Source organism: Laccaria bicolor, genomic scaffold (genome assembly GCF_000143565.1).
Source record: "Laccaria bicolor S238N-H82 LACBIscaffold_23 genomic scaffold, whole genome shotgun sequence".
In the NCBI taxonomy this organism is placed as follows: domain Eukaryota; kingdom Fungi; phylum Basidiomycota; class Agaricomycetes; order Agaricales; family Hydnangiaceae; genus Laccaria; species Laccaria bicolor.
The window spans coordinates 243,364-254,970 of NW_001889894.1; the positions used below are offsets into that span (position 1 = coordinate 243,364).

General features: G+C 46.8%; 3 protein-coding genes across 3 annotated transcripts; 1 reads left to right on the plus strand and 2 right to left on the minus strand.

Moving 5' to 3' along the window:
* Positions 1-853: 853 nt before the first annotated feature.
* On the plus strand, positions 854-1,513 carry LACBIDRAFT_329733 (uncharacterized protein; the record flags this gene model as incomplete). The annotated part of the gene is made up of 3 exons (XM_001883852.1): positions 854-959; positions 1,106-1,224; positions 1,355-1,513. The coding sequence occupies 3 exons, from the start codon at positions 854-856 to the stop codon at positions 1,511-1,513; spliced, it is 384 nt and encodes a 127-aa protein (XP_001883887.1).
* A 623-nt stretch (positions 1,514-2,136) lies between these two features.
* Positions 2,137-3,935, minus strand: LACBIDRAFT_329734 (uncharacterized protein; the record flags this gene model as incomplete). Its single annotated transcript, XM_001883971.1, has 6 exons — positions 2,137-2,206; positions 2,458-2,594; positions 2,632-2,724; positions 2,945-3,057; positions 3,092-3,161; positions 3,909-3,935. The coding sequence occupies 6 exons, from the start codon at positions 3,933-3,935 to the stop codon at positions 2,137-2,139; spliced, it is 510 nt and encodes a 169-aa protein (XP_001884006.1).
* A 5,775-nt stretch (positions 3,936-9,710) lies between these two features.
* Positions 9,711-11,393, minus strand: LACBIDRAFT_303170 (uncharacterized protein; the record flags this gene model as incomplete). The annotated part of the gene is made up of 10 exons (XM_001883972.1): positions 9,711-9,766; positions 9,821-9,863; positions 9,915-9,944; positions 9,996-10,409; positions 10,460-10,630; positions 10,683-10,819; positions 10,873-10,965; positions 11,038-11,151; positions 11,207-11,248; positions 11,303-11,393. 10 exons carry the CDS (start codon positions 11,391-11,393, stop codon positions 9,711-9,713), a joined length of 1,191 nt encoding a protein of 396 aa, XP_001884007.1.
* Positions 11,394-11,607: the final 214 nt, after the last annotated feature.

Here is an 11,607-nt window from a genome sequence, read left to right on the forward strand (position 1 = left end):
GGTACCGCCCGATAGCGTTCTCCAATCTCCCTGCCTGAGATATGAAAAGATGAGAAGGGGTGCGGATTATTCGAAGGCGAAGGATAGATTAGAGGGAAGAGGGATGGACACACCTTCTCACTGCCTTGAATAAACTTCTCCATGTATTGGTCGGCCTCACTAGCCGCATTGGCACGAGTCTCAGTTCCTTGTACGGGCAGAGCGAACGAATCCACGATGACAATCGAGTTCCCAGCCACCTTCATTTGCATGAGCCCCATAATCACCCCCGACTGGGCATGAATCACCTGCGAGCCACCATATCAGCTACAGCCCATCGTCAGGGCTTAAGGGTCGCGCCCCACACCGTCTTGATCAGCGCGACTGCAGATATTTTGCAGGACTTGAGTAGTGTGGACTAGGACACGACAAGGCTGGTAGGCTCTTGAATCGATCTCCATCACCCGGCGCCAGCGAGGTGGGTGGGTGATAATTTGAGGGTAGAAGGTGCGCACTCTTTCGTCCGGGGAGCCTCTTGATTAATCCATCTTTTAGCCTCAGCATCGAATTTGAGGGTGACTTCTAGGATGTCGTTGGCGAGAGAGAACGTCTTGAGCGCTGTTCTCGACGACATCGTCGCGGTCGTCGGAGCAGTCGCGACAGTGCGCGTTGGTGATGCTAAGCGGGCTGTTTGTTCACGGCGTCTGGGTCAAACACAGATCTGACCATCAACTGCCGATTATCCACAAGAAGTGGCGAAAAATTCGAGTGGCAAATTCACCTGTTCGTCGGAAGTGGCAAATGACGCGGCTATCCATTCGACATTACATAATATGGGACGGGTCGAGAAGTTCAAGCACAGTTTTCTCCTCCTATGGGCCTCACCCTCACAGATCTCTGCGCGATCCTCTTAAACGTCGCGCTCGCCTTGTTACTCCGCAGCCGCCTGAAGGAGAAAAATAATTTACCGTTCCCTCCAGGTCCGAAGAAATACACATTTGTTGGAAACATGTTATCCATACCTCAAGCGTTGGAATGAGAAACGTACGCTTTGCGTACGCTCGTTCAAGTTGGGGTCGCAAATGCGGTCTGTGTATCTTTGTCCGAGCTTACGATGTCCTACTAGGCTCCGATATCATCTACTTGGAAGGTCCAGGACTTTCTCTTATCGTGCTTAACTCAGTCAAGAGCGCGACCGACCTCCTGGGAGAAAGGTCTGCGATCTACTCCAGTCGGTCTGCTTTGGTTCTTTTATTCTTCATCGAGAGCGGAGGCTAATAACCGCCGTAGACCCCGCGCAACCATGGTTAACGAATTGTAAGACCAATGCGCCCCTTCTAGAATTCATGAAACCAAAGAGCTGACTTCGTTGTAGCATGGGATTGTCGTGGCTCATGTCCTCTCTACCCTATGGGAAGTCATGGACGGAGCGTTGCCGGATATTCTATCAACGCTTCCTTCCACCCCTCCGATAGTGCCATTTATAGACCACGACAGCTTGCCCATGTGCACAAAATGCTTTTACAGCTCGTAAAAACTCCACAAGAATTTATAGAACATAATAAATAGTATGCCCACTTTACATACCAATTGCCTGTGTGATTTTGATTGACATTTTCCAAGCATGAATGGCGGGTTATTTTTGTCACTTGCATATGGAATCAGAGTTCTCTCAAAGGACCCATTCATCACACTCTCAGAGCGTGTGTCTGTGTCCCTACAATCTCTAAGCAACCCACGCACCTTTCTTGCCGATTCGATACCTCTGTTCAAAGACATCTGCCGGGTGCAAAGCGAACGGCTACGGAGCGGCGTCTGTAGGCAGCAAGGCTTCGGGACACCCCTTTTGCCGCGGCTCAAAAGGATGTCATTTATCCTTTTAATTGTGGTCTTGACATTTCTCGATCGCAGGCTGACGGCGTCGCCACGCTGCTTAGAAAATTTGGTAGAATGGGAAGACGACCGCAAGAGCGGTTACGAGATCATTAATCGCCTCAACCAAATAATGGAAGACGAACACCGATGAAAGCCTTGGGTGAACGTTTGAACATTGCAGATACGAATGGGGCGTGCGGTGCATAGCCACTTAATCGTGTTCAGGGTGTAGTCTTCTCTGTTTATCTGAATTCCCACTGGCAGTATCTGATTAAACCGAGATTAGACCGCCGGAATCGACATCCAGTATGGGGAAGTGTTGGTGAGCGGCATATTTATCGAGTTATCCCGCCTAGGCTGGGCATCAAAGAGGTACAGTTGACATCAGGAAAAACCCACCTTGCAAATTTATAGTGATTTGTGTTAATGAGAGGAGAAAAGTTAGAATTAGTGTGATAAGTGCCCATAAGTACGATTAGTGAAATTAGGTCAAATTAAACAGGTTCCGAGTTATTAGGTGCTTATAAGAATGGCTTTAGATCTTAATTGTAGATCGATTTTTCGAAAGATTCAACAATGTATATTCATCAATCTACGACATACAGAACAAGTAGGCTAAGTATGTATACTTCATAACGTGTATGATCACCCAGCGCCCTGATCCGGCGTAGGGCGATGACCCCAGCGGTGAGGAGTGCAAGGAGAACGAAGGACCAAACAAAGGCGCTGATGATGACGTGCTGAGCATGACTTGATACAAGGTGATAGCTGAACTACATTACCATTTTTGTGAGCCTCCTTGGGTACGATAGACTGTGAATCGTCCGTCGATGAGGGTCGCACTTCGGCGTCTTCGTCAAAAATGTTGTCCTAAGCTTCATGCGTAGTAGCTAGGATGTGTTTCAATAAATGAACGAGGTTGAAAGAGAGGGCCGCTTACCAGGATCCGCACTCTTGATCCATCGAAGTGGGCTTATACATGAGATGGAACTGTTCTGAAGTGTCGATTTCCCGCTCTTGTATCAACCGATGAGAAGAAGCTTGTCGCGCAGATGAGTGTATGCGGCACATGAGCGTAAAGCGCACTAACCTTGACGTTGCCCTTCTTTTTCAATCGCTCCCGCTCACGTTCATCGTCGATTTGCTCGATAGCCCGTTTCGCCTCAACTTCTGCCCACAGACGGGACAGACGCTCTGCCTTGGCTGAAGGTTTTAGGGCAGCAGAGATTGGATCGACCTGGCCGTAGAGTGACGGTGTAGTGGGCGGCGGCGGCGGTTATTATGAACGACGATGTGTAGTGGGCGGGCTGTAGAGTGAAGGTGTAGTGGGCGGGTGGTTATGAAGGGGTCGGCCTTGTTGGGCAGAGGTGTGGTCAAGGTGTGGTGGGAGTTGGGATTCAGGAAGATGGATAATATATGTGGAACGTCATAGAAAAATTGTTACTATTTGGCCTATGTTGAACTTTCACGTGACTCTCAACTTCAACCATCGTCTTCCCACCCATCACCACTCTCCTATGCTCCAGCCTCTACGAAGCTTCTCAACGTCACCTTAACATGCACACTTTTGGTCGTTCAACACCATTTGGTACGTTTTTCACTGTGGATTCTCATCAGTGCGTGTCTCATGGGAATTTGACCCGTTCACAGTACTTGAAAGGCTGTAAGTTCGACTGGGCAGATTGAGGGGATATTCGGATTGGGGTACGTCCGAGTCTTCGACGGTTTGACCATTTGGCCCTCTCATTCCTTTCCTCAGGCTTCCGATGTCACACCTGCTGCCGCTCTGTTGAAAACACAACGAGGTGACGTGTAGCCGCTGGTGTGCATATCCTTCTCCCTCTAACCCCAATTTGACACGATAACCACAGACTCTTGGCCTCATCGGCGACACTCAAACGGGACATTCAACCGCCTGCCACTCCTCCTCCGCCTACTCTCCCATGTCACCCGCTTGACCCCCATAGAGTGTCCCGCGCAAAGTCGTCGGAATGATTGAAGTGGTCTGTTCCCTCCCTCCGTTCTGGACTTTGCCTCATCCATCGACGACTCACATGCAGAAAAGCAAGCTTCCCTACCATTGTCTTCAATCCTGACACAGGCGGATACGGCGATCGACGCTGTTCCTCGTCATCCATGAAATGGGTAGGACGCCGTGAGGAGATCAATGGTTGTTGTACAACGGCGTCTGTGTTCCCTTATGTAGATTCTGCAATATATCAGGTTTTCCCTCATCTCTTTGTGGATATGAGCAGAAGAAAGCAGGATTGTTAGACCCTAGATTTACCGAATCTCTCGATTGTACTGAAGGAGACTAATTTCACCCATGTCATTCTCAACGGAGCAAAAAGGATTAATCGGCGCACAATAAGTGTCTAGTAAGTGCCGAAAATTGACCGAAAAAGTACCCATTAGCAAACTTATAATGACCGTATGCTTAAAGATGCTTAACCACCTTGCAGAAGCATTTAGTAGTAGCATTTGTTGGCACCGATTAGAAGGGTCCCTACTAATGGCAACTAATTAGTAAAAATTAGCAATTTGGGTTTTTCCTGATGACTAATCATGTAGTCAGATCAGTTCGTTTTCTTCGCTGTCATACAGCGTTGCCTCCGGAAGTAAGATTCGCTGGGCCTGACTAACTCTTCAAGGAAATGCGGCTGCGAGGCAGCGGAATGTAGCGTGCATCAATGCGACCCAGGGAGGCGTCAGTCTCATCAAAGGACGTTTTCGACGCGATCTCACCCGCTTCGCCATAAGTACGGTAATCGATAAGAAATTAACAGATTGAATTGCAGATAAAATCAACGCCCACCCTAATGTGGTTTGCGAAGTGATTCAGGCAGTGTTTTTGAAGTTGCCGTCTTCGCTGGCGCCGATCGCTTCCTGATCTCTGGAACGTACTACCAGAGTGCATCAAATTCAGACCAGCCTAATCCAGGTCCCCCAGACGAGTCGCGGCGAGGGATCCGCAGGTGCCTTTTCCAACACCTCTTCAGTGAGACAACGTTGCGCGGGGGCGCGATTGACTTGAGCAAGATGCGGCTGACGGTCTTGTCGTCGGAGTAGATGGGATTGAAGGATTCGAGCGGGTTGTCGTGGGTGTATAGCCGGTGGTATACTTTGAATCTGAGCTGAGATCAAAGATATAAATTCTCCTTGAAGGACTATCGCACTGTAGCGATGAGCCCCCTCTGATATCTGTTTCAGCGCATGCGATCAGGGATATCTGCATGAAGGACGTGCGGAGTAGAATGACTCCTAGATTTGTTTCCTCCTCGGCCGTTTAATTGAGATGGCTCTCTTCCGCAAATGCCGCCGCCGCGTAGTGATGCGCAGGCCCGGCTTGGCCTGAAAGCCACGGCTATGGCCTGGCTTTGAGTGGCTCAGGCTTGTCTATATCCAAGCCTGAGCTTTTTGCAAGGCTTCAGGCTGGCTCAGGCCCGGCCCAAGCTCAAGCCATGGCTCATGGCCTAAAGTCAAAAAACATGCACAAACAAACTGTTGAGGAATCTCACGCAAATTACCACTACAGTAATATTCCCTCTCTCTGAAAATAATTTGAATGTTTAGAAATAAAGAAAGGCTTCTTGTTCATCTCAATTTCATTGAGAAATAAAGACGGGAACATGATCTAATAAGTCTAAGTAGCACTAATCAAGATCCTCGTCATCAAAGAGTATCTGATCCCACGCAAACCCATCTGAACTGTCTGAAATCTCGGGGAGAACCTCATCGAGTACATCTTCCTCCTCCGAACAAGCGATTACCTCACGAAAAATAAGATCCTGATTAAAGAGGCACTTCAAACACTGAAGTGCCTCGACAATATCACCTTTGAGCCGGTTGCGGCGCTTGCTAATAGTAATTCCTGCCGCTAAAAATGCTCGTTCACTCGATACGGACGATGCCGCGATATCCAGATAGTCTCGAGCCAACGATGCCCACGTTGGATAGCAGTGGCCTTACTCCTAAGCATAGTGAGTGATCAGAAATTCAATACATAAATAAAACCAAAATACGCACTCCCCACCCTTGAACGACAGTCATTCCTTCAGCCAAAACATGTTCAATCTTGAGAAACTGGTGAAACTCAGGAAGCCACGGTTTCGTTGGATCTTGATCATCAGACTCGTTGTCGGAAACGTCATCGGAATTGTCAAAATCTGTATCGAGTTCGCGAAGTAGGTGATCAAGTTTTTTCTTTTTCTTGGGTGACCGTATTTCTGAAGTGGACTCCTCGTTGAGTTCTTCAAAACGCTCTTGTAACTGATATAATAAAAAGTAAGCTTTTAGACATGAACAAAGAGTACCAGCTAACGTACCAGTTTCTGCGCCACGTCGATTACCTCTTTCTGTAACTCCTTCGACCAGTACTTCTTGAAATGCGATGTTTTTATAGACGGATTCAGTACTTGATTGTATCTGCTTAGTAGCAACTTAAAAAAGAGAGAGAGAGTCTAGAGACGACGAACGCATGGCCATAATATAGGCATTTGAGTCTGCAGTCTTGTCTCCGTAGTATTCTTCCAGCTTTTCTGTGGCGGCGTCGAGCGCATCACGAAAGGGTGCATAATTTACGCGTTTAGTGCGCTTAGACCATGCAGAGTGGAGTGCTTCGATTGCGGGGAGTGCGTGACAGAGCGACGGGATGTTCGTGGATGAAAACGCATGCTGCGCCTCATCGGCACGCTATGCAAAGGCACATGAATTAGTTACGCATCGAAATACTTGAAGGGAAGTTTCACGCACTCCAAGGAGTGAGCAAAGATCATGTACACGAGCCCATTCAGCTGCGGTTATAGACAACGCGTCAATATTCAATCTTGGCTCTTTTCCCAAGATCATCCTTCGATTTAACTCCAAGTTCGTAAATGAAAACGTCGACATGCTTAAAAGTATGAAATTAATAGAAAGAAAGCGAAAGAGAAAGCATGAAAATGGAGGAAATACCTTTTTGAGTTTTTCGGCTCTATTTAGCATTGCATACGTCGATCCCCACCTGATCTTCAGGTCCAAGATAAGCTGTTTGGGGATTTAGACCCCATCGCGAACTTGAATGTCCTTGAAATGTTGTTTTCTTTGCGAAGATGAGCGCTCCTGCGCGTAATAATTGAAATAAACAAATTGAGGAATGGCCTGGTGAAATTTACCTTCGCAGCGATAGCGCGGACTAGGCCTGTTTCGTCTCGATCACGCCCAACAACCGCGGGTATGTGTTCCTCCTCTGAATGTGGATTGTAGTACTTAGTCTTACTCATTGTTGAGATTAGCGCTTGCGTTGCAAGGTTGATTATATGCGCTAAACGTCTGAGATAGAGACGGCTTTTTATCAAAGTTCATATGAATCAAATGAAACAGCTTACCTTACGCGACGTTGCTTGTATTTGATGCGTTGTCACATGTTATATGACCGATCTTGGAAGAATTAGTATATTCAGTAAGTTTTCCTGCAAAAGAAATAAACGTACCCTACGAACAATGCCTAGCCGATCACAAATCTTGAAGAGCGCCTGCCCAAGGCGCTTTCCGTTGCGGGATGTGTTCATGTGCGTGAAACCAAACAGAGCGTGTTGTAGCGACCATGATTTACCGTCAGCGCTCTCTTCGATCCAGTGGCCCGTGACAGCGAAATAACTGTCTGCGTTGGAAGCTAGCCACGCATCACATCCATCGCATGTTAAACTGATTTGACCCTTTACCCTCGATTTATCCTAGAAAAATGGTTAATACTGAGAACCATGAGTGAGTTAAATTTACGGACATTGAGACCATTCTTGAGCTGCGTCATTTGCGCCTTAAAAAATTGAATAATTTCCACGCGCGTTTGTTTTCGATTGAGGAACTTCACGTCGCGAGTAGTCCTGGCAGCGACGTTGATCATCCGTTTAAACGCTGGGTGTTCAAATGCTTGAATAGGCTGCGGGTGTCGAGAGTGAGCATGAGGATACAAGAAATCATGAAAAACCTGCCTGATCCGTTTCAATCAACCATTGAATCGCCGCCTCGTTAAATAGTTCATCAGAGTATGGAGCTCGCTTCTCTGGTTTCGGTGGGGCGGGACCAAAGTGACTGTCGACCTGAGTTTGATCTGCCTGGGCCGTCTCGACAGCCTTTAGACGGCGTTCACGAGAGCACTTGGGGAGCGTTGATGCGAAACCTTCTCTCTTACACCAATTCAGGCCATCGCCCTAGTAGTAATTTTAAAATGAAATAGAATGCCGAAGTAATAAAAAGGTACATACGCGATGCATCCATTCCGCGTGTCGTCGGAGCGTCGTTGGTTCAGCAACAGGACTAAAATCCTTTCTGTATTTTGACCTAAAAGAATACGAGAAGTAGTCAAGGTGGAGAGTCAGAATGCTCACCAGTAAAGCTTACACTTGCGCCTACCGTACTTCTCACCTTTCTCCGCTGGGGCTGCAGGTTTGAAAAACTCGTCGACATCGCGCGTCGGACTTTTCTTGATCGGCGTGGAGATGTCTGCGTCAGCTCTCAAATCAATGACCTCCATCAGGGAAAACCCCAAATCCAAATTTTCACTAATAAGCGAGATATTTGGCGAAATAACCTCAAATTTCCATAGATTAGGTCAAATTACGCCTCTTAGCAAATTACGTCGAATTGCCCTGTAAGAATACGGTTCCTAACTCTTACCTGAAATTACTTTGAAGTTACCGATGCGTGAGTAGAGGTTATCTGCATCTGAGATGAAGTTACGTTGTGGTTAAACCAAGGTTAAGTCCAGTTAGGGGGGGATTTTAGCCATTTTTCGGGTACTGGGAATTGTCTTAGGATTGGTACACCGGTGATTTGAAGGCCCAACAATAAGATTGATTAAGAAAAGCTTATGGTACTAGAAATATCTACAGGATGGATAGCTGCAGTGAAACAGTGGGGATTATACTGGGCAAATAATGTAGAAGTTATATGAGATATTTATTAAATAGGGGAGGTGAGCCCGAAGAACTAGCCACCTAGTATCCACTGAGATCGATGGCGTTGAAAGCTTCGTCGTCATTGTCGTCATTATTGAAGGACGCCGCACCCCTGAAAAGTCACTGTAAGGGTCTGTCTGGTAACGAGAATTCATTCTCATCTCATTTTCATCCTCATTTGATGGCATGTCCGGAGTATGCCGGGGTCTTCCCGCGATATGAATCTCTCGCTCAATTGACTCTGAATAAATTCATCGCCTGCTCCTTGCTCCCTCCCCCAATGCCGGATTGGCTCCAAAGCAGCTGAAATTTTCATGTATCTATTTGCTCTCCACAAGTACATATTTATTGAATGTAGTTGGTTTCTGTTGCTGTCCATAATTATTTTTTACAGCAATGCTTCAAGGAAAAATAACAAAGTTTCCTGTTCCTTACCCTTCAAGTCATGCCATAGGTTTCTTTATAGGTTGCACAGCAGCCTATGTGCTTAACTTACAAGTGGGTAATTTAAAGAAAATCAAGGAAAAATTGGCTGTATGTAATTTACATGAATAAGATAAATATGCATGATTTTTGCGAAATAAAAATTGAAAAGGAATACATGCTATAGCTGATAGTAGGCTATTACTGTGTTGTACATAGAAACTATAACAACGGAATGTGGATTGTGCAAGGAGCCCAGCCCAATTTGGTGTGTGACCCAATTTGTCAGCCATCAAATGAAGATGAAAATGAGATGAAAATGAATTCTCGTTACCGGACAGACCCTAAGCTCATCATCCAACCAATCAAGGCGGAACTTACATCATTTCCTCACACAACGTCGACATAATGCGATGGTACCCTCGCGGACTGTCCACCTTCATCCTTTCCAGCATGCTAGCCAAGCTCTGGTACGTCGCCGCAAAGACACTTCATTCAAAGGAAATCTTTTGGAAAGTGCCGGTTTTCCACATCATAAGTGATGCATACAGCTACATATTGAGAGATGAAATGCGAAAATTTGCATGAAATAAAAGAATGCTTACCCCAGTACGCAACAGCGGTCGTTCCCATGTCGACGCTTGGCTTCTAAAAAGGTGTAAAGGGGGTCTGGGTCATCAAGTGAAACAAAAGACATACCTCTCGTCGGAACTTATGCTCACGTTGGGTCTAATGGGAATACGTGAATAACGGCCAACATAATAAAAACCTAAGTCTCACCAGTGGCTTCGCCCCGCCTTTTCGGTTGCCAGGCTTCTTTGTTGATTTCGGCAGTTTGGACCTGGAAAGGACTTCACTTTCAGGATCTTCATAATCGATGCCCATGTTCACGCCCTCAGAGTCTGTCGCTGGCACGGAATTCGAAAAACTGGCGTTGGAGGAACGGCGATAGCGTGACCCAGAAGATTTGGAAGTGGGAACAATGTCAGCTTCTTTATCGAAGCTAGGGAGGGCTTCACTTTCAGAATCTTCATGTATGTCTACGCCGTCGGAGGTTGTCAGTGGCACGGAAGACGCAAAACTGGCGCTGGAGGAATGGCGATGGTAAGACTTTGAGGAATCGGAAGCGAGAACGATGTCGTCGTCTTGATCGAAGAGAGCCTCAGGCCCGGGGGCATCCAGAATTGTCGCAGACTGACAACAGTTCGTCAGTGGTCCAAGAAAATATAAGTATTCCGACGAACCTCCTTACTAAGCATCTCTTCAAGTTCCTTGATGCTTTTGTTTCCCAAGTCGAGATCTTCATCGAAATCGTCATCGAGATCTTCCTCTGGGTCACTATTCTCTCCGGAAGCATCACCATCGCCCTCGCCCTCGCCATCCTCACTTGCTATCTGGAGATCGCCCCGCGACCTCTACGTCGCCCAATGTGAGCGCCATCTTATAGTATAATTCGCAGTAGCATACCTCGGAAGTGCTTTTGACTGCCACCTGGGAGGACTGCTTCAAACGCTGAGTTTTCTCTTGTCGTGGGATAGGCTCTTCAACGCTCGAGTCACTGTCAGTGTTTGATCTTCGAGCTGCAGGCGGAGGTCGCTTTGCTACTGTTTTCGCTTAGTCATCTATTTATCAATGATCACTGATGAGTCTACGACGCCTTGCTTTGAACGATCCACCTTGTCTCGTGCCTTTGAGATTGACTGACTAGCAGCGATGTTATACTGCGGCTCAGAAGATGCTGTACTCTCGGCTATTTTCAAAAAAAAATCGGTGAGTCATGTTGTGCGTAAGAATAATGATGTTCAAGATAAAAGTTACTGACCGAGAACCTTTCCTTTCTTCTTCGGCGGTTTTATAGGCTGAGATTTTATCTCTGAGTCGTCATCTTCGGAATCAATGGCACGTTTTGCACCCCCAGCGGGCGTCTGAGTCCATACTAATGCAAGAGCGTAGGTGCGGTAAGATAACATTTCAGTTTCATGAATACTCACTGCGATGAGTCTTCAGCGCATCAGCAAATGCTTTTCTGGGAGCTTTTATGATTCACGTCATAGGTGAGCGTATGCTGTTATACCAGCAGAACATACCTTGGACTGACTCCAGGAGTTTTTTGTCAGCGATAGCCTTCTCCAGCTTATTCCGTTTGCGAGTCTCAGCTGCCTTTTCTGCCCTGTTCATTTCTGCTGACGTATCTTCAGCTTAGCATGAAATAGGAGAGCGAAATGCCTATTACCGATGAGAGGCTGGAGGAAGAGGAAGAATAATAAGGGAGAGTGGGATTGGCACTAGGAACGAGGGTGAAGGGGGCGCCGTTTGAGAGGGAAGAGGAAAGAGGTACGCGTCTTGTTGGGTTCAAGTTCCTTTTTTTTTCGCTGACCTCTTGTTTGTACAG